The sequence below is a fragment of the Diaporthe amygdali genome, assembly GCF_026229845.1.
Source record: "Diaporthe amygdali strain CAA958 chromosome Unknown NODE_27_length_698932_cov_65_101997, whole genome shotgun sequence".
Taxonomy (NCBI): Eukaryota; Fungi; Ascomycota; class Sordariomycetes; order Diaporthales; family Diaporthaceae; genus Diaporthe; species Diaporthe amygdali.
In genome coordinates this window covers 274,215-295,826 of record NW_026517047.1, presented here as the reverse complement: position 1 = coordinate 295,826, position 21,612 = coordinate 274,215, and the positions used below count along the sequence as shown (strand labels likewise).

The 21,612-nt window shown below is 51.7% G+C and overlaps 5 protein-coding genes across 5 annotated transcripts; 2 read left to right on the top strand and 3 right to left on the bottom strand.

Moving 5' to 3' along the window:
* Positions 1-418: 418 nt before the first annotated feature.
* On the bottom strand, positions 419-2,113 carry J7T55_000619 (uncharacterized protein; the record flags this gene model as incomplete). The annotated part of the gene is made up of 1 exon (XM_053131548.1): positions 419-2,113. One exon carries the CDS (start codon positions 2,111-2,113, stop codon positions 419-421), a length of 1,695 nt encoding a protein of 564 aa, XP_052990350.1.
* Positions 2,114-8,241: 6,128 nt separating this feature from the next.
* On the top strand, positions 8,242-9,477 carry J7T55_000618 (uncharacterized protein; the record flags this gene model as incomplete). The annotated part of the gene is made up of 2 exons (XM_053131547.1): positions 8,242-8,341; positions 8,402-9,477. The coding sequence occupies 2 exons, from the start codon at positions 8,242-8,244 to the stop codon at positions 9,475-9,477; spliced, it is 1,176 nt and encodes a 391-aa protein (XP_052990349.1).
* Positions 9,478-11,262: 1,785 nt separating this feature from the next.
* J7T55_000617 (uncharacterized protein) lies at positions 11,263-12,915 on the bottom strand (the record flags this gene model as incomplete). The annotated part of the gene is made up of 2 exons (XM_053131545.1): positions 11,263-12,846; positions 12,913-12,915. 2 exons carry the CDS (start codon positions 12,913-12,915, stop codon positions 11,263-11,265), a joined length of 1,587 nt encoding a protein of 528 aa, XP_052990348.1.
* An 860-nt stretch (positions 12,916-13,775) lies between these two features.
* Positions 13,776-15,024, top strand: J7T55_000616 (uncharacterized protein; the record flags this gene model as incomplete). Its single annotated transcript, XM_053131544.1, has 2 exons — positions 13,776-14,125; positions 14,328-15,024. The coding sequence occupies 2 exons, from the start codon at positions 13,776-13,778 to the stop codon at positions 15,022-15,024; spliced, it is 1,047 nt and encodes a 348-aa protein (XP_052990347.1).
* A 529-nt stretch (positions 15,025-15,553) lies between these two features.
* J7T55_000615 (uncharacterized protein) lies at positions 15,554-21,137 on the bottom strand (the record flags this gene model as incomplete). The annotated part of the gene is made up of 10 exons (XM_053131543.1): positions 15,554-15,706; positions 15,791-15,877; positions 16,153-16,663; positions 16,752-17,396; positions 17,584-17,912; positions 18,501-18,653; positions 18,715-19,422; positions 19,574-19,948; positions 20,043-20,935; positions 21,005-21,137. 10 exons carry the CDS (start codon positions 21,135-21,137, stop codon positions 15,554-15,556), a joined length of 3,987 nt encoding a protein of 1,328 aa, XP_052990346.1.
* Between the last annotated feature and the right edge of the window lie 475 nt (positions 21,138-21,612).

The window sequence follows — 21,612 nt, the reverse complement described above, 5'->3', positions numbered from 1 at the left end:
TTTTTTTTTTTTGGTGGTTTTTTGGGGTTTTTTTTTTTTTTTTTTTACTTCAGTCGAGTTTGTAAACCATAACGTCAATGGTGTGAACATAAGGGCGACAGGACTCAAACTTCTCGGTGTCATTCAGCCCGAAGTAGTAATTGGTGGAGTATTGCAGGCTACTTGAAAACTTTCCATTGAAATACTCAATGAAGTAGCTGATATTGAAAGCCTCTGATTGTGGCCAGTGCAAAGAGATAAAGATGGGTCAAAACGCCACCCGGCCCTCAGTCCTGATTTGATCAGCTCTGGGCCATCGTGAAGGGACGAGCCAAAGAAGATATTTTCCACCCGTTGATTGCGATTTGAATTCGCCGTAAAATAGCACAATCCAAGTATAGTCCCGGGGAAAGCTGCTCCCAGACACCGAGCTCTTCACTTATACCAGCCTGATGGTCACTCCATCCATTGTAAACACGATATCCCTCGGGTCAGGGCAATGTGACAAAATCTCAACAACACCTAAGAACTCAAAACTTTCCGGTTTATAGAGACCACCGGTCCAGTCTGACAACGCTTTCCTCCCCCTGACAGCTTTCATGGTCAGCAGTCTACGTTCGTCATCGAGGTCTGCATAGATGTCCAGATTCCCACCGCTCTCGACTTCCCACTCCGTCGAAAGCCTGAAATTTTTCTCCTTGCCAACATTCACACGTGCTATGAGCAATTCGCATTGGTACGGATACACGGAAGGCAGGTTCGGTGTAGCTGAGTCTTCGAAGTCAGTCTCCCTCACAGCTGGCCATCGGTTTTCCCAAAAGACTTCCGAGAGCGATGGGATGGCGTCTGTCCAGAAGACAAATATGTTTTCGTCGTTGAATGCTTTCGGTAGTGCTCCTGAGGCTCGGAAACCTCGATGAGACAAGCGTAGCACTGACTGGGAGTCCTTGAAAGTCTTCTTGAAGGCCTTGAGAGTGCCAAGCATGGAGCCTTTCAAGAACAGACCTCGGCCGCCTCTTTGAAATAGCATTGAGAATCGATTTTCAAGGGAAAGTAGCGTTCGGGGAGCGAGCTGTATAAGTGTCGGTTCGTGTTGATTCCAGTCCGGTACCCAGGACGGTAGGTGTGGCACATGTGCCTTCTCTTCATGACTTCGATAGCATAGGTTTCCCAGGAGCACATCGAGCCCCCTTTTCTCAACTATGACCAGGTGCATGGCTATCTGCTTGTAAACCTCGGCTGCACTCAGAAAGTAATTGGCGAAAAGTCGAGAGTTGGCAGATGTTTGTTCGACCAGTCCTAGCAGTGCAAAGACTTTGTCCCTCGTATCAGAAGCCTCGCAGCTTCGACCTAGGACAAGTACGTCCAATACAGTAGCCGAGCGAGAGATAAATTGCTCTTCCAGTCGGAGCATCGTGGGAAATGTATCGTGAAAACTTGATGTGTAGATCCGGCGCAGATGTTCAATCTGCATAAACTTCGTCCACTCTACCGCGATGTCACCACACATTATTGTGATCCGCTTGGACATTGCTACCTCCTGCACGACCCAGACACGCGAAAAGTACGGACGTTTGAAGAACGACTCCAAAAGGTGCGGTGGTGTCCAGATGCCTTTGGACAAATTTCCAAGGACCAGAGCGCTATCGTCTGAGCCTTCCCCCACGTAAAGGAACGTTCGCGAGGCGCCCATGTAAATTAGAGGCATCACATTGACTTGCTTGCCACGCTCCTGGATATTTCTTTGGTCGATGCAAACTGCATCGATCCAGACCCTGCTGGTGTGCTTGCGTACCCGTCGCAACACAGAGTCACAGTTCCGCGTGATTGGCAGGCACACCCCGAGGGGCTCAAGAATGATGCTGCAACATTTTCTTGTATCGCCGTTTTCGTCTGCCCATGTATATGATATGGCGTCATAGTTATGACGTTCATTGATGCTGACGATCTCAAGGTTTGCCCTAATGGTGTCCTCAGGTGCCCCAGGGTAAAGGTTCAACAGCCGGATCTCGTCATTCTCCCGGAGTCGTTCATGGAGATAAACGCTGGGTTGATCAACGTCTCCACCACGGAAGCTGCGGCGACCGGTTGACCTGGATTCGGGAAATAATTTGACAGAAGCAGAGGCTGCCATCGTCTCAGTCGAAAGGGATGAGGGGAGTTCCAGCCCACGACGAGACGTTTCCCTCTAGAATGCATGTCAGACCCCATGGCAGCGCCTGCGGCGCTTTGTTAGCTGCAGCTTTTGGACCCCAATTTTGACCAAGTGTAAAATGGACGACCATAAAACCATGCTGACGGCATCATTTCTGTGTGCCATGCTTACCGTGTATGCAGCATCTGAAAGACGGCAATCACCACACGGATGAAGCTCAGTTCAACTTTTGGAAAATTTGGAGGTGAATAGACGTGATCATCGCAGACCCTTGGAAGAGAATTTTCGAGCCAACAACATTTTAGGAACATCCCACAACCTAGTGACCATCTTTCTTATGGGTAAAAAAAGACATAAGGTGCGTTTTCAGTGCTTCATGAACAAGGATGTCTTGAGACAAGGTGTGCGAAGAGCATCAAAAGCAAGAAAGGGCTCAATACAGAGGAAATTCGCAACGCGCCTGACCCTCGGAGGACAGGTACGGCAGAGATATTCACGACGATGACAATACAATAAAGGTACGATGGCCAGCGGCTAGTAACATGGCCACATGAATGTCTTTGATAGACTAGCAACGAACTCTAGAGATCGCATTGTGGAGATGAAGAGCGACAGCTATCTGAGAGTGTCGGTGGCGATTTCGTTGCTCTCAGCGCTCATGGCTCTGGCAGCAACGAATCCCAAACATCATGTTTGATTTAGAGAACGAAATGGAATCCTCTGCACTTACCGACAGTTATAGAACTTCTGCGCGGCGACTTCACCTTGAACTTCTCAAGCGCAGGAAGGGGAGTAAGCGGTCTCAGCAAGGATTGAAGTGCTCATTGATCAAGTCCGAGGATTTCCTTCTAACCCTCGAATATGGAGGAACGCTGCATCACTCCTCAGGCTCGCGAAGTCCAAAGCATAGAAAAGAGAGCCTAAGGGGTAGACATGCGTGCGGAAGGCGAATTAGTCGCGATCGCAAACTCCGAAAGACATGTTGTCCGACCGCACAAAGTGATGGTCTTTCATTCAGTCCAGGTGTTGCCCACGACCGAATGCTATCACTTTTAATCTCAGCACTCACACGACAGCCCTATACAATAGCCCCTGTAGAAGCAGAACGCAGTTCACATGGTCAGGACCAGCAACAGCCTCGACGACCTCCATAGGGGAACGCAGGTACTGTCAACCACGTATGCGAAGAGGGCGGCGTGACCGAGAGCCAAGGAGAGGAGGCCAGACATCTAATAACCACTCCCGCAACACGCAAGGTCAAGCCAAGCGAGCTGCGACCGTGGGGCAGCAGGCACAACGTCCTAGTTGAGGCCTGCAATAGGAAGAAGGCAATCCGGACACGCCTTTCTGAGTGCTATTACGACCCTAACCTCGTAGCCAAACACGAGGTTGACGTTCTAAATACTGTAGATCATCCTAATGCGGACGTAGTACCTATGTCCTTCAAACGTGCGGCGCAACGGGCAAAGCACAAACCCCCAATCGACGACCTCATCTGCGCAGATCTGTCAAGCAGTAGATCCGGCCCACCAGGGACACAGCAGCCCATCTCCCCTTCTCGCGCACGCAATCGGGCCTCAGCTCATCACGGGCCAGGACACTAACCTCGTTCCAGAACCCATTTAACCCATCCCCATCCCAAGCCCGTCCATTGCAGTAACCGCAGAAATGACATCAATTAATACGAGGCGGCGACTCCCACGATGGCCGTGTGACTCGAATCAAGAGGTGGCCATCGCAGGTGGATAGGCCCCTCCAGGGCTGGGGGGAAAGGGGAGTTTTTAGACTAAGCTTGTCCAGATGTGGGCGTTGAGGTGGGTTCTCGTCTGTATACTCTATCTCTGCACGCAGACGGGCGTTGGCCGCCAGGACGTCCTTGCGCCCCTCATGTAATCAGAGCTGTGATTGATTTCACTCTATAACCATTATTCAGCTGAGAAGTGTCTGCTACTTCTGGGAGTTCGGAGCTCGCACTCGGCCTGACGCCGAAGAGGCACCCGCAACGTGGGGTGTATGATTCGCGCTTGTGCTCAGAATAGAACACTGAAATTGCCGACGCTGCCAAAAAGACCTACTGGGCCTTTCTGTGAACATCTCACTGACAAGAACAATAATTTGACGATCCAGTACGATATAGCCGTCGTTAATACAGTGAACGAGATGTCATCCATCTAGCGGTGTTGGGGAGGCCTCGCTCCCGCGCACAGAATACAACCAAGGACAAAGACAGGACGAACAGGCGCATTACTGCGGACATGATTCAGGCATCTCATCTGAATCCCCTACCAGTCTCCAGACATCGGATCAGGGCAGGTTACTGTAACAATACACAAGCAGTTCCACAGGTGGGTATCACGTGTTCGAGAATGGGGGAAAAATGTCCTTCTCGGGCTGGCCCGCTGCTACAGCTGCAGCTTGCTGGCCTGTTGAGGAGGCCTGCGCCGGGCTGGACGGCATGTTTCAAATTACAGGTAAGGCGGAGCCGTCTCGAAATCGACAGCGGGCTGCCGTGGGCGAGTCTCGGGGCACGTAGCGAGGAATGAGAGATGAGATGAACCGGGATGGCCGCGGCGGTCTCCGGGCCGTCGGCGGAGGGATTTGGTGGTGCTGGTGGTTCATGGAATTCCTCGACTCGATCGTGACTGGCCCTGCCCCGCCTCTCGCGCACACGCCGAGGTAGCATATGGTTCCTCGGCGGAGGGCCGAAGGTTACACGGCAGTTTGCATTTGATGGTGTGGGCGCGTGAGAGGACGAAGACGATGTTGAATGGTCGGCAGCATACAATGCGAAGCTTCTCGCCGACCCAATCCGGGCATACAGAGACGCCGCGGTTGAAGATGGGGGGTGTGGGTCGTTTGGCAGAGCCAAGTGAGGCTGAGTAACAAAGCAATTGGCTGGCTAGTTTAGCCTGGCGCTGGCATGACGGGCGTGTGTCATGGAAGCCTCTGGGAAACTTTTTAGAGGCACAGCCCCCTAGGAGTCGGGCCATAAATGAAATGCGAAACGCAGGGCGCCATCCCATTGGCTGTCTGGAGCATGGAGAGGCCGGCACTCTGGGAGGGAGCTGTGCTTTGCTGTACTTTGGCGTGCTTGGGCCATGACTTCACCGTCTCATGCTTCGGCTCATGGAACGTTGCGAGAGGCCGCTCGACTGCATGATATGACTGCTCCGCGTAGTATTGCCCACAATGCCGCGATGGATGGATGCATCTTCAGCCGTCTTTTGGGGCACAGCCTGCTCCATCCTGCTCCAACTTGCTGTGTTAGGCTCTGGCTGGTGTTTTGGGTGAGCAAGTGTCTGAGTGGTCGATCAGAAGCAAGCTGTCCCAGGCAGGGGTCAGGAGACACATTCCTCCCCCCTGTTTCAAGAGCTGCACCAGCAAGCTTCTCGAAGTCGAAAACAGACCGCTATAGGCTGCGGGCAGGCAGGACGACAGGACGACAGGACGTGGCTGCATATGTTTTGTTGCATGCGCGCAGATTCCGGAATGCAAAGGGTCCCTCCGCTGAGTGAGACATGCTTTGTCCACACAATGGTATGTATGATGTATTGGTATCCGACAGAATGACCCGACGTTCAATTAAAGCCCGGATGGTCGATGGTCGAGGGTCGAGGGTCGAGGGTCGAGGGTCGAGGTTGACTGATGACGGTCGTCCATCAATGCTGCGGTAGATTCAAGGTTACTGTTAGAGATTTGGATAAGCTCGCGGAGCTTGGCCCTACCCTGTCCTGTGTGTCCCACTGAGTGCTGTCCAGTAAGGTTGAGTAAGGTTGGGTTTGACAGTGTGAGATGGGACACAGGTCCAAAGTCAAGGCTGTGGTCAAGGTCAGGGTCGCCCGAGGGACTGTTGCTGGAAGGAGCTAATCTCCTGCCATACAGTAGCTCAAGTAGGTGCGATTAGGCTACTATACCGTATTGCCTGGTGATTTGCTCGCTTACTGTGGTGGTGTCCCACCGTATCGTCGCACTGTCGGCGTCCCTGCGTTCCGCCCCCCGTGGCCCCGATCTATCTCTCCAACCTTACAATTTAGACGTGACAGGCGCACAGGCTGCCCTCCATGTCTCTGAGCTGGGATCACCGACGCACTGCTCAGCTAATTTTGGCTATCGACAACCTCTAAATTTTTACCGTCTTTGGCCTTCCCGCCTGTTTGCAGTGCCATGGTGGACACGAAGCTCGCGGGTGCTTGGAATAGGCCTCGGGGATCCGAAACCCAAAAGTCAAGAGACCAAAGATCTCAAGCCTGCCCACCGACTGAATGACTGAATGATCTACGCCGACGTCTGCCGAGACCTGCCAATGGCTGGTGATCAATTCTGGGGTCACTTGATCATCGGCGTCAATCGCATCGTATTCGTCCTGGCCGACGACGATGACAATTCCTCCCTGCTGCTCCACGCCAGACACGATCACATCAGTCAGACAAGACACGAGCAAACTCCGTACTCCGTGCTCCGTGTTCCCAAAGGCTACCACGTTAAGCCGACCGTTACTACGAGGCAGGCTTGTGGCTTGGGAGAGATGTCACGGTTGCATGCCCGCGGTTACTCAGCGTCAATCTCGCATCTGGCTCATCTCGCCTCACCCTTTTCTCGCAGTCGCCGGCTCGCTGACTGCCTGGGCGTTGTGCTAATACGACTCGCGCCTTTCCCGAATCTGACGCCTGGGCAGACGAGACGGACGGCGCCTGTCCGTCGGTAGCGGCTCCCACGACCTCTCTTCGTATTCGAGCACCCTCTTTTGGCTTCACGGTCGCAAAAATAAAACTGCGCCAGAGTCCAAAAGGGCATAATTCGGGGTCAGCCGGGAGCCTGAGCAGCCCAAGTGGGCTAGTTTGGAGCTGGGGATCCAGGGGCACTGGGCGAACGGAATCTGGCCGGATCGTCACCACAAGCAGACAACCCCGTGTTCAGCAGCAAGCCGCCCAATGCAGTCCTTTGATCTGTCATTCAGTCAGCAAGCCAGTCATCCATCCAGCCATCCAGCCAGTCAATTACACGGTGCTGTAGTCTGTCTGGCTGTCCTGTGCCTGTGAGCCGTGTTGCTTGTTCCTACAAGTCAGGGCCCTGGCACGTCCTGCAGGCCGCTGTTGCAGAATGAAAGGCCAAGACCAGGGCCAGGACCAGGACCAGGATCAGAACCAGCACCACACCTGCATGTAGGAGGCTGTTAGCCCCTACCGGCTACTCGGCGCAAAACATGGGCAAACCCCGGGTCCACCACGGATCGCCCTCTCGGTCCCTGTCAGGCCTGTGTCCCCCCTCCAGCGCCAGTCAGCAGTGCCACAGCAACCAGACAAACCTCTCTGCCAGGACTGCCCAGACATCCCAGCGACAAGAGCCTTCCCATTCCACCAGTCCACCCTGAATATCTCCCCACCGAAACCAGCCAGACCAAACCCGACCTGGCCCAGCTGTGGCAACCCAAGCCAGCACGACCACACCTGAGTGGCCCACACAGCCCAGGCAGCGCCCCCCCTCTGGTCACTCACACGCTCGCTCGCTCCACTGGGGCAGCTGCAGCCCTCTTGGCTGATCCATGTTTGTCCCTCAATGTCCACCTGCCAGCCTGCCAACCTTCTCGGCACCTCACCCATGCAGCAGCCATGTACCGGCGTACCTGCGTGACTGTGATGGACCCTGGAATAGTCTAATAATCGTATGTACTGTACTGTATGACAGACTGAGCCTGGTTTGGCCCGGTCTTGGTGTTGGTGATGGTCGCTTCCCCTTAATAAACAGGCCCGCCCTTTCCTTAGATCTGTCTATCACGGCCCTCTCTTTCCCTCCACATTGCCTCATCACTATTCATCGCAAGTACTTTCGGTGCTGAAACATTTTTTATTTTCCTTGCTTGGGTCTTTCTCCATCCAGCACACACATTCGCTATCAGCTTCCGTACAAATTCGGCCTTGCTGCCACTTTTCCGGCCTCGCACCTGTATCTGTCTCACTCGAACCAGAACAGAACCTTGCCATAAACAACAACCGTAACAGAGTTAATACTTGCTCTCACACCACTCGCTTCTCTCTTGCTCCAGTGCGCTGTTGAAAGACAACACACTCCTCCTACCACAAATTCCATCACCTTCACACATCGGCAACATGTTCTCCAGGCTGTCTTCCGCCGCGGCAGTGGTGCTCGCCGCATCCTCCCTCACCAGCGCTCAGACTTTCAGTGCTTGCAACCCTACCAAGAAGACCGGTAAGTTGTAACTTATTTTGACGTTGTCATCAGGATTGTCCATCTGACTAAAAGTCTCAGGCTGCCCCTCCGATCCTGCTATCGGCTCAACGCAGACCATCGACTTCACCAAGGGTGAGAATGACTTCTTCACGGCTGCCACCGGCACTACTGTGACATACGACCCGTCTCTCGGTGCCGTTTTCACCATCAACAAGGAGACCGAGGCCCCTACCTTCACTTCCACTGGCTACATCTTCTTCGGCCGTGTTGACGTTACCGTGCGGGCCTCCGTCGGTACCGGTGTCGTCACCTCGTTCGTCCTGCAGTCTGATGACCTTGACGAGATCGACTGGGAGTGGCTCGGAGGAGACGACACCCAGGTTCAGACCAACTACTTCAGCAAGGGTGACACGACCACCTACGACCGTGGTGGCTTCTCCGGAGTCGGCACCCCCCAGGCTGACTTCCACACCTACACCATCGACTGGACTGCCGAGAAGCTGGACTGGATCATCGATGGCACTGTTGTCAGGACCCTCAAGTACTCCGACGCCAAGGGAGGTGCTAGCTACCCTCAGACCCCCATGCAGATCAAGCTGGGAACCTGGGTCGCTGGTCGCAAGGACGCTCCCGAGGGTACCGTGCAGTGGGCTGGTGGATACACCGACTTCACTCAGGCTCCCTTCAACGGCTACTACAAGAGCGTGACCGTCCAGGACTACATGAACGGTGCCAAGAGCGCCGGCTCGTACGTCTACGGCGACCAGACCGGCACCTACGAGTCCATCAAGATTGAGCAGGGCGATGGCAAGACCGACGGTGCTCAGAGCTCCTCCACCAAGCCATCCTCGACCAATGCCCCTGACAGCTCCAAGAGCGCCGCCTCGACCCTCAGTACCGTCACCAGCTCCTCTGACTTCACCGCCTCCGTGACTCAGGGTATTACCCTTGCCACCGGCGAGCCCAGCAGCGACAACAGCTCCTCCTCGTCCGGCTCCACTACTGGCTCCTCCAGCTCCTCCAGCTCTGGCTCGTCGTCTTCCTCCTCCAGCAGCTCCCCCAGCTCGAGCGTGGTCACCGCCGGCGCCAGCAGCAAGGCCGGAATCAACTTCGCGTTCCTTGGTGCCGCCATGTTCGCTCTGCTCTCCCTGTAGGACAAGGAGGCTGAATCAGAATGGGCACGAGCCGACTAATATCTCTTTTCTTCACACCACTTTCCTTTTTATAAAAAAACAAAGCGAAGACCTGAGCATCGACTGCTCCGGCCCTTGCAACCTTTCACCTGCTATAAACTTTTTAAACCAGGTCGGCTCTATGCTCAGGCAGATATCACACCTCTTGGATTCCGAGGGTTGGTACGAAGGGACACGGGTGGTTCTGACGTTATAACGGACGAGCGAACGATGGCATACGGACAGATGGGCCCCAGCTGCTGCATGATACCAAATTTTTGTTGTTTATTCATCTTTGAGGAAGCATTGTTTATTTGAGACTACGGGCTTTTTTTGGAAGACCCAACCGTAGATGGTTGGAGGCGGCGTCACCAAACCTGCAGAGGTTATCGGGGGACGTCGCCGGTGCGTGGAAGAGGGGGATAGGTAGAGACTAGTCACAACATTAGAAAAAGAAGGCAAAAAAATACAAATGGCAGAAGATTAGACGCACCCCCTGATGGGTGTCGCACAACAAAACAATCCTCTCCGTCCTCTCCGTGTTGGCGAATCCCGTGCGTGTATCACGAACTTCTTCCGTCAACACGTCAGCCCGTATACCGCGCCGTACCGTACGTAGGGAGCATACCACCGCCGTAAGCATGACTCTTTCTTCTTTCATGCATGCATGCATGCACTATTAGGGGGGTTGGGTAACTCAACCCAATCCAACCCCCAACCAACCTCCAACCAACCTCCCCTTCCCGTCTGACTGTGCGCCGAGCTCCCGCCGCGGAAGGAATCAGGTCAATATTATTCCTCATTTCGATATTACTAGGCGCCCAGGCTGCAACTCTGAGGGACAAGGGAACCCCGAAGACCCTTTTTGCTCATTTGGGGGCCAGGGGTCGTGGGAGTGTTGGCGCCTGCCTTATCTGGGCTAGGCTGTGTTGGCTTGCTTGCTGGGGTGGGGGCGCACGCGGCTCCGTCTGCGTGCATGTTCGTGCGAGAGAGAGAGGGACCTCCGCTGGGCGGACGGCGCTACTGCAAGGTACCGACCGACTGAGTGGATATTGACATTTTGTTTTTCTCTCTTTTTGCCCATAAAGTTTGGCTAGGGTTGAAATGAGATGGGGACCGGGTCAGATGCACGTGTGAGATGAGGCGAGGCGAGATGGGTCGAGGTCAGGTAGGTGGTCCTGCAGGAAGGAAGGCCTGCTTGCCTGTTCATGCGCGGGAAGACAGACAGGACGGCGAGGTGGGAGACCGGAGCAAGCAGGCAGCCCAGCTCATGGTGGGGCGGGTAGTAGATTTCGATTTCGCGATCATGGTAAGGGGGGTGGCGACGTTGTACGCAGAGTTGCGGGATTAAGTTGAGGCGCACACTGTCTCTTGCGATCCCTTCTCGCACTGCCGGATGACATGATGTATTTTTTGCTCGTGTTGCGGATGATCGACACCTGATTAGGAAAGCTATTTATTAAGCACAATAGCCATATACTGTGGTGTCTACCTAGCTATCTCTACATTACCTCATCTTTCAACATTGTGTCATAGCGCTAGGATCACAGAAAAGCCAGCCCTTTCTATCTGGGTGAGACATTTGTGTTTTGCGGTTATGTGGTCGGTCGCACGAAGATTTGCCCGAGTGGACCCTCGTGCTTCTAGCTGGCCACATCAGAACAGGTTCCGTAGTTGACTAGTAGCCAGATACTCGTTTATGATTTTGACGGAGCCTGCGCTCTGCACGTGTGGGTTTCCTGACGTCCTGTCCTCCAAGTCAGAGCTTCAGTGGGCGGAAATTGCAGCCTCCATTGAGTCAAGTGCTCTGCGAACCTCCTCCTCAAAAACTGCTTTCTTGACTTCTTTGCATGTGATGCCACATTCAACTTCCAAAAGCTGTAGTGTGTTCTCTGCCATTCCGCCCATTTCGTAACAACCATACATCATTGCCAGGTATAAAGCGTCCCTGCCGTGTGTTGTTCTCAGAAGTGGATTGCAGCCCATTGTCAAGAGTTTTCTGATCGCTTCCGCATTTCCAGACTTTGCGGCGCAGAGAAACGGTGTGTAGCCGTCTTTGTCGGGGAAGTCGAGTTCAGCAGTGGTAATCTGTAGCAAGTCAAGAAAATGGATTGGGTCAGGCGCTGATTCTATGTCAGGGTTCGGTTCCCTCATGCATATGAAATGAGCCAAGCTTTTCCCGGAATCATCAACTGATTTACGACTTGCACCATGCTCCAGGAGAAGTTTGAACATTTCCAGGGAACCGTACTCTGCGGCGTACATGATTGCGTTGCGCCCCGATTCGTCAGATGCGTTGACTTCTGCGCCACATTTGAGGAGAAGACTGATGATGGTATATTGAGCTTCACTGTCTTCCGGGCTCATGTGTTGCGATCTCAGTTGAGTGCTTTCTAGCAGCGCAGTCGTCTCTCTTGCTTCCTCTCCAGGAATACCGTAGTACTTTCTTTTCAACTTGGGGTCTCCTCCGAGCTTGAGAAGAGCTTCAACCACATGGACTCGATTGTATCGAGCTGATATGGTCAAGGCGTCGAGTCCATTACTGCCCCAGATAGTTGAATCGACTGGAACTCCGTATGCAACGAGCTCCTTGAGTACTTCTACATACCCTGCGATGACTGCCTTGGCCCAGAGCCGAAAAACTAGGTCTTCAGCTCCGGTAAAAGCTCCGGTAAAGTAGATAGATTCCTGAACATATTGACGAGAAAATATCCCACGATCGAGAACTTCAAGAATGAGTCGCTCACTGGTGAAGCGGGACGCGACTAAAGCTTTGACAATCGAGGCTCCAGGGGGCTGGTAGCCTAAAGCCCGTTTGTGGGGGAAGAAGTTGCGCAAAGCCATGAACAGGAGGAGTCGAATGAAGAGGCCTGTCCATGACTTACCAAACAGAGCTGAGGTGAGATCTAGTATCACCCTTGTGTTGAAGTATCTCAGGGTGTAGATACCGCCCAACGTGCATAGTGTGAACACAATGTACAATTCCCAACGCCAAGTTGCGCTGTCATGTCCGCCATTTAACATCGGTAGGACGGTCCCCAGACAGATCGTATCATAGAGCCAGCGAAATGGCCAAGAGTCAAAGGCGGTGTGTCTTTTCTCCCTTGATTTGTTCGCCTGAGTCCTTCTTTTCCCTTGAAACAAACCGAATGGTGGGCGTGGCAATTCCGGAAGCGAGATATCGGCCCCGTTGCGCAGAAGGTGGATGGCTGTGTCTTCGGCACCTTCCATGATGGCGACGGCACATGCGGGCAGCTGGCCGTCAGGCATGTATTTTACATTGCAGTTCTTGGATATGAGCAGCTCAACGTCTCCCAAGAGAGCCGCCCGCCTTAGTTTGGACTCCGCGTTCTATCCCAAAGCCTCGCAAGTTAGCAGGTGATCTGGACCACGTGGACATGTCTGGTGTAAACATACCATGATTCTTGTCTCAACGCTCGTGTGTGGTGTGAACTTATAGTTTGCGTTTCCAAACTAAGATCATGTGATCTTGAATTCAAACACTTTTCTTTTCTTTCAAAGCCGTATATCTCAATATGTGGGGCTGAAAGTCTTCCACAGGTGACTGAGGTTCGTTATGAAAATGTAAGCGCTGACCACGCGAATTGCAAACAAGTGTGATTCCCAAAAGCGAGAGCCCTTGGGAGTTCGCAACATGACTGCTCCAGTCCCCGCCACCCCATCGCAGGTCTCCTTTTTTGGCTGTTTGCTCTTTTTCCCCTCTCAGAAACATGTCCCGAGGTGGTGTGCTATGCATCCAGTAAGAGGCGCATTGTGGGCCAATCTATGGTGCAACAAATCCTTAGTCTAGGACTTTCGTGTGGCAGTGCTTTCGCCCGCCCATGTTGTGTTACTATGCTACGACCACTCAAAAAGGACGGTTGAAACATTTGCAGTCTGACCAAGCATTTCCAATCTGACCAAGCATAGCCCCCGCTTTCACAGCGAGCTTCTTGTGGCCGGTTCTACTAGGGCCTATAGTGGCAGCCCTTTTCAGAGACCTTGCCGCCCGAGGAAGAAGGGATATGTGTTTGGCATTTCATGCTGCTACTTATTTGCCCTAAACTTGGAAATTGTCTCAAGAGTGCCATGAATTTTGTATCTAAACTGCTTACAGCGTCTGAGCACATTTCTTCTGTCCACCCCGTCTGCCGAATGAGCGTTCGAGAGCCATCGTGGAATCTTGACGACGCCCAGATACCCCTCCTAACAGGGAACTAGCAAGAAAACAACTAGTGTTCTGCATTCAGACACAATCGCCTGTGTAGGCATCGTTTGAGATGGGAGTCAACTGGGATATGGCAGCATTTTATGCCGCGCTGGCGATCTTTGCTGCCCCTAATATTTGCAAGGCAGTCTTATGGGTTAGCTACAAGATCTTGCACACCACCCAGCGAATGCCTTTATTCGAATGGGAGGACATACCGGAGGGGAAGCTCCATCACTGTCCGGTTGACGGCTACGAATACTCCATATTTGGTCCTGACCAATGCCAGTGCAAGGGCAAGAAATCAGACGACTGGGGCGACTCTATCAGGACAATATTTAATGTCGGCTGGGAAAGTCATCGCACAAATCCACGATTTGTGGATTATGTGCCCGATTTTCTGTCCCCCCGCGAGCTTCATTCGTACTGATGCCCGCACTGTGCTCGCTTTCATCCTCATGACGGTGGCGGGAGAATCTCACCTGGCCTGCGGGTGGACACATTTGGGACAACGATTCAACAAGAATAATGAACTACATTTGAAGGACACCCATATTTCACTTGCGAAGGTCAAAGGAGTCATACTCTGTCATGCTGAGGGACATGTTGAGGAGTATCGAAACAGATCGACCAAACGCGAATTGGAGCTCATACTTGCTGGCTATCCCCCCTGGTACCGGGAGGAGTTCTTCACAAATGCTGGGTTCACACTCTCATTCCCCCTGTCGAACAACCCTCCAAATATGAGCGACGTCGTAAGAGGAGGTTGGGTCGTCGCTGTGGGGCCGATGCAAAGGGGCGATTCACAGCGTCCTTTGACCTTCTACAGATGCCCCGAGGACCCAGAGGGGCTTGGTTTTAGAGAAAACGGGCTCGTGTTCCGGAAGGCTATAAAGAGATGCTTGGATCATAGCACACAAAACATTCAGCCGCATTTCCTCGGAGACGACGACGTGGCCACTGCAGTGTGCGCACTTGAATATATGCTTCGAGAGAAAACAGGAAGTGGTGTTGAGAGCCACTGCATCAGGAACAATTACACAACGCGGCTATTTCGCTGGGAACCAATCATGCCACGAGCGCAATGCGAGTTTATCATGACAGACTTTAATGAGTATAAAGCCCTCGGAAGAGAAGATCGCGACATTTATAAGCGCGTCTTGGTGCCTGCTATGGCGGCTGTCATTAAGGGCTCTTATGAAGTGATTCAGTACTTGAAAGACTTTGGCACGGAGCTTAAGATCCCAGCTTATCTGCAGGATTGGAGGCAGGAGATATATCTGGTACCCTCCAAGACTACGTTCAGGCGTTTAACAAGTTAAGCGGGCATGGTATAAAATACGCGGCGATCAACAAGCTATCGTACCTGGATGAAAGCGACGTCGAAGGTATTGTCTTCGCAGCCAAGCTCAAGATGGACCACATGTACAATGTCAGATACGACAATATTAAGCGTGGCATGAACACCTCCCTCGTACCCTATCTATGGGTAGAAATTCCGGAACTAGAGAAGTTAGGTATAGTCTTTCCGTGGCTTCAACTCTGATCCCCCCCCCCCCTTCTTCTTACTTTTCCTCACCAGAAAGCATGGTATTTCTCACTCCACAGATCGTAACTTCATAGCACATGCGATCCAACTAGTTTCTCAACCAGACTTTAACAGCCTTGTATGTTCATGATGCCCTTCAATAGAGAGTCTCTCTGATGCATGTCCAACAATATGTGGCGCTATAGTCGTCACGTAGCTCAGCATTCCTTCACAATTGACCTCAGGCTTAGATCTATAGTTTTCAAACCAGCTACACATAGCATTGTTTCCAGGAAAACAATGTTTGAGTCCAAAATGAATCCCTAAGGCCTGATCGAAGACCTGTGGCCTTGAGCTACAGCATGCGATGCTCGAGCTTCCTCTTTGCCGTCGTCACCCACGAAAGCGGGAAACATTACCCGCATTGAGTCTTCATCTGTCCTCGGAAATGAAGAAACATGGTTGGATCGCTTCCTCTGGAGGATATCTGGAAACAGCAAGAAACATTTGGAATTTCTAACTCGAGTCTCTCAGAATGTGCTGACAAGTCACAATCTTACATAACCAATACTCGGGAATGCTGTGGAGAAATGGAAGCTGAGGTTGCGACTCATCTTGTCAAAGACTGCCCACGCCTTATTTAAGAACTGTGTTTACGTGAGGTCTGTAAACTTAATGAATCAATAGCTAGAGGAGAGAGTTGAAATATTTACAGTCCGCCAACATCATTGCCTTCTGTCACATGTACATGCAATCTTCCACTCTGAGTCTGAAGATCCATGTTTGTGACGGTATCATAAAACCTCATTTCAATAAGAGACTCTCGAATAGCCTCATAAATAATTGCGTGCCTATCGCGTCGAGCCTTGATATATAGGAGTTCTTCCTCAAGAGAATCCTTAGGACAACCGCTATAACACACTGTGACTGTCACATCTCTCCACTGCACCGTTTTTTCATGGTATTTGACGTAGAAGGTTTCCTTCTTCCCTCCATCAGGTGCATTCGGGGACCGCACTGCATGATCCAATACCCAGATTTGCTCAACCTCCTCGCGAATCATGGCGTCATATTCTGAATCGGTCATCGATGCGCCATCGTCAAACTCCTGTGGCACATTCCAGTCTTTCATAGTCACCTGCTGAGGAGTTTCGCCGTTGCGAATAGTGCGGAACTCTTCTGGAACCCGGGTAGTGGCGATCTTTTGTCTGTGGACAATGTGCACAATTTGAACTCGGTGAAAATCGTGTACCCCGTCGTTCTCTTCCTCGGTGCCACTGTCGTCATTATAGCAACCAAGTTGGTTGCGCGTTTCATTCGTATTGGACTTCTGCCTGTCTGCTGAGTTTCCAACCGCCGATTTATGTGGTCTTCTCTCGATACCAGATACTTCAGTTACGCGGCGGTACCATATGCCACAACTTTGATTGGAACTATGACCAAATACAGCGCTAAGCCGGACGTCCAAAGTCATCGTGCGCTACTATCACCATCCAAAAACTGAATAGTTGAGCGACTTACCAACGAATCTCATCCATTGCTCCATATCCTACGACGGTATTTTCTGATAGGCATCCAGGACACGATGAAGACATCGCTTCATTGTACTCGAACACCATACTCATGTTTGCCCTTCTGCCTGGACGGAAGATTGACTCCCATGGTTTGTTCAGGTCGAGCATTTTCTTTGATGCCACGTCCTGCATTGTATATTCGCGATTTTTGACTTTCTTTAAGCCAGGTACATCTTGAAACCGCGCCTCAAGCACTGCCTGAAATGCTGCAAAAGAGTTGATGAACTCGACATGGAAAGGCGCCAGTCTTCCGTGGGCGTCCTCAAAAATGACTGGTTGCTGACGATCGACTTGGGCTGGAAGCTGGGACAAAACTTGCTGCATTTGAAGGACTGTGGCGAAGATTCTCACATTAGATTCCATGACCTTTGTCACCAAAGACCCAAGTTCGCTTGTCTCGGTTGTCTGTGCTTCTTGACGATGCGTAATCTTGGCAACTACGGATGAAATTGAAACGATTAGTTCCGACTGGGAGGCAAGTAGTTGATGATTTTGTTTTGCGAGCGCCAAAGTATCATCGGTCTGATTTTGAGCCTTTCCGACGAGATCCTTGCAGCTATTGACTGTCTGATTTTGTAATTTGACTGCAGATCTGGGAAACTTGTCAGCTTGGGAGACAAGTCTTCTCACCTCATATATTTGGAAAGGGTAGATACATGTGGATGGTGGAGAGGAGAAGATTCAAGGTTGCGGTATGGGCCCGAATCTCGGTTCGAAGGGCTTGAATGGCACTGTCTTTACAGAGTGCCCACTGAACTTGATGGAGATTGATCTGCCACCTTGGTGCTGTTGAAGGCTGTCCGAAAATTGTCCCCAAAGTGTCCTTGAATTTGGCATTTTTGTCGAGGAAGGTCTCGATGCTGAGCTGGCATTGCGATGCAACCTGTTCCAATGCGACCTTCTCGGCTGATTGTGCCGGTTCAAGCTCCAGATTACTGATGCCCGTGAGGGCTTCGTCCAAATTCAATAGTTCTGAAATCAGCCGACGGTAGGCTGCGCGGCCACCAGCCGAGTCATTCAAGGCCCGTATCAGTTTCCTGACCAGAGACACTCCTGAGATGAAGTCGCCGAAGGAGAACCCGAAGCCAGGCGTAGCCATTTTCTGAAGCTAGGCGACAGATCGCCTGCTGAGCTTGAGGACAGAGCTTTCAGGCTACAGCGTTGGGAATGGTTTTTGACAGATCATGATGCAATCCAAATACCCCTCACGTGGGTGGCAGTGCAAAAGCCACAAGCAGAGTAGGTAGTACAAGGCTGGGATTGGACAATGACATTCAGGATTTGATTACCTAGTTAGTCTTTCCCGAGTTCGCCAGAAGCACATCCGAGTCGACTTCACGGAGGCGCCGTGTTACGAACCCGACTAGTGGCAGCCCTGAGTCTTCCAGGACACCTTTTCAAAGCTTAACTTATCACCAACATATACCTCCGCCACCGGAGGGTTGAATACGAACCCCGGAGCCCAACCAGCCTTTAATGGCAATGCGCCCAGGGTTTGCAAATTGTGCATGGCTAAATACCTGTATTTGTCATTTCTTGAGATCGCACACACACAGGCCTTCAAGTTGTATGGCAAGCCTACAGTCTGCCTTGTTACTTCAACATAGTCCTTCGCTAAGATGCTTTTGATTTTTGACGTTCATAGAGTAAAAAGAATCAGACTGCTGGATCAGCCGCTTCCAAGCTTTCAACCCACAACTACAAAAGGAGACTTGCAAGAGTCTTTGCCTGATAAGCGAATTGGAGACCAGTTGACCATGACTTTCGATGCCGGCCTGACTTTGACTTGCGGCAGGCCGTCGTCCAGACTGACAGCTTCATACTGGTCCCCTGACCACCACACAATACGCTGCTCAGCACAGTCATGTAAGTCAGGCTGTAAGTAATGACTTAAAGGAGCGTCCACTCACCTGGCCACCTTGAGAACAAGTGAGTTCTTTAACCATACTTTTGCGCCGAAGCGTGCTGTCGCAACATTTTGAACTCCCACAGCTGCCACAAAAGGCGACTGACTCATAGTCGCAGTTATTTGCGTGATCACTGGTAGCCTCTCCTGGCAGCTGAGGCTGCCACGAGTTGGCAGTGACCTCAACAGAAACAAGCTCTATCTGCGGCTTCCGAAGGCAATTGTTCTCCAGTCTTGTATGGAAGATTAGTCTGATGAGAACCCCATCGATGGCGTCGTATATCTTCAGAATCGAGTCTCTATCTGTTGGGTCCCATTGCCCCAGAGTCTCAACAGTCGAATCTTCGTACGAGAGATGCATCCCCAGGCATCGACCATTATGCTTGCGCACTCGTACTTCGCGGATATTTGTTAAAGACGCTGTGGAATGGAAGAATCCAGAGGTCTGGGGACAGAGAGAGAACGGCGTTTCCGGTAACGCTGTCGTTGATGGTGGTATCTCCAGATACGTTGGACCGGGCACGTCTACTGCACCCTCAACTTGAGAGAACTGATTGTTCTGGGCAACTCCGATCGTATTGATCTCTTTGGCTCGTATCAGATAATCATTTGCGTCTATGAATATCCCATCGACCCTTGCTGGACGGTCATCGCTTATGCGTATCCAACGGCAGGGGGTATCGTAGCCTCGCGGCTGAGGCTTGCAACGATGCTGTCGAACGACCTTGTAATTGCCGAAATGACGTACTCGCCCATGATTCGTCGTTACCTTACGTTCAATTTCAATCAGCAAGAAGGAGATGCAAGAACAGACAACGACTCACTGAGAAGCAGTCCAACCCTCCATAGTAGTATCCACTCACATGCAGCCATGCGGACGTCAAATGCTCTCCCCTATTCAAGAAAAGGTGAATTGGGACTCCCTTGGGGCTACCAAGTGCAAGATGTGAATGACCGTGGGATATGATGGCAGTCAAGTGCTGTAAGGTGCAGCTCAGGTACACCGTTAGACCAGACGTATATCCAGATGCTGTACTGAGGGCCAAATACTGGCACTGTCTCCATCCAGGGTAGTAGTCAAGCTGGCGGACCCATTTCTGTCCGCGTTCATATGGCGGTGGGAACAGACGTTTGACCAGTTTCTCAGAAGGGGAGAAGTGTCCGTACCACATCAGTGGGGACCTTTCTGGTAAAATGTTCAAGTTCTCCAAGAAATCAAGCCGAACAATTCGCAGGGCCTAAGAAGAAGTGAATTATCAGTACGAATTTGCCGCCAAAGCTATGCATCTTTCATTTTCGGGTGTCACTCGACTCAGCGGAACAAAGACTTACATCCGCGACGACTCGGAGCCGGGAAAGATCGCGGCCGCAAGCAACGCCTATCCAGGAGGAAGAAGACTCGCCAAGCCACGGTGAGCAGTTATCATCCTCATATAGGACACGAATTCCTCTCAGCCCAAATCTCCCCAGAGAAAATGGCACACCCCGGACGTCATGGTCGGCGACTGAAATTGACGATGCTGCTCCACCATCATCTTTGAAGCCAATCGCCGCTAGGTAGGACGTTCCCATAATATTTCTGTAGCGCACATGAATACTGTTCAAGCTCCCATCGTTATCGAGGGTGCGAGTCTCCGGCTTCATTGTGGTCGACTCATTGATTTGAGGCAGGAGTTGAGTAACGAGGGTTTTTGTCTTCAACAGAGACAGAAAAATTGTTAGGTCCAGCCGCTTCGTGACTTGGAACTGTATTTCCAAAGGCATCTTGCTAAGCTTCGAGACGAGCCTTCCAAGTTCGGTAGTGCCATCGAAGAGGCGGCCGTCAAAGGGCAGCAAATCATTGGTGCCCAGGTCAAACGAAGGTGGCGGTGGCTTTGTTGATGGGTCATCTTGGGTATGGAACTCCTGCGACTGATCATAGATGGGCCAATTCTCAAATGGCCGCGTTTGAAATGCGAACCGAAGCAAGACCAGCGGGTCATTCAGAACAGGGGCGTTCGCAACCTTCCAGCAGCACCTATGAGCATAGAACATGACCCGATCTGGGTCAGTCTGGGCGCAGTACTTCGCTCGATCTAATGCATAGTCGCAAAAGCGGACCAGGTGCTGAAATCCGAGTGCGTCGGTTGCCCATCGCGGCTTGTGCGGCTCATTCCAGACTGAGTCGACGTCGGTTGATTCCAATAGCGCGCGGATAGAGCCATCAGAGGCAGTGCAGGGAAATACTTTCAGGTTATCTTGTCAGCATTATCAGGCTGGATTAAGACAGATATCATGAGGTTCGCTGCACATACGAGAGATCAGTTCGTTCCTCCATTGTGGACGCACTGCGAAGGCCTCATATGGAAGACGGTCGAGGCACAGGAAGCAGCGCCAGAGTCGACAGACATGCGGTGCCTGTGGGTCATCTGAAGGGACTGCGGGCATGGTTGAGAGCGATCTTCCATTTGGAAAGGAAACAGACCGGAAAACTGTGCGGTACAGCTCAGACATAACGTCTTATTATGTGACTACTGTCCTGTCCATTGTGTGCCTGTTTTCTGTAGAGGCAGTTGGTTGCCTGGATGTTGGTCGGTCCGAGACCCACAGGTGTTGCTGTGGTAGGTTATTTAAGCACATACTACACGGTGCCTCCTTATGAAAGACAGCAGGGACCTGTGCACAGAAGACTCCAATAGTATGCCAGCCTTTTTTTTCTTTTTTTTTTTCAAATCTACTACAGGCAGAGAAAGGAGAAGAAAGATGGATTTGTATTTGTTGCGCTGGAGAGAGGGCGTGGGCATAACAAACTTCGGGCATCTAACCGTGTGATTTCGTTTTGTAAGCGCGTAAATACCCTCAGAGACCGCAGCTAGCTTCCATTCTGACAAAATAATCCTTGCTTAGCAGCTTTGCACATTTA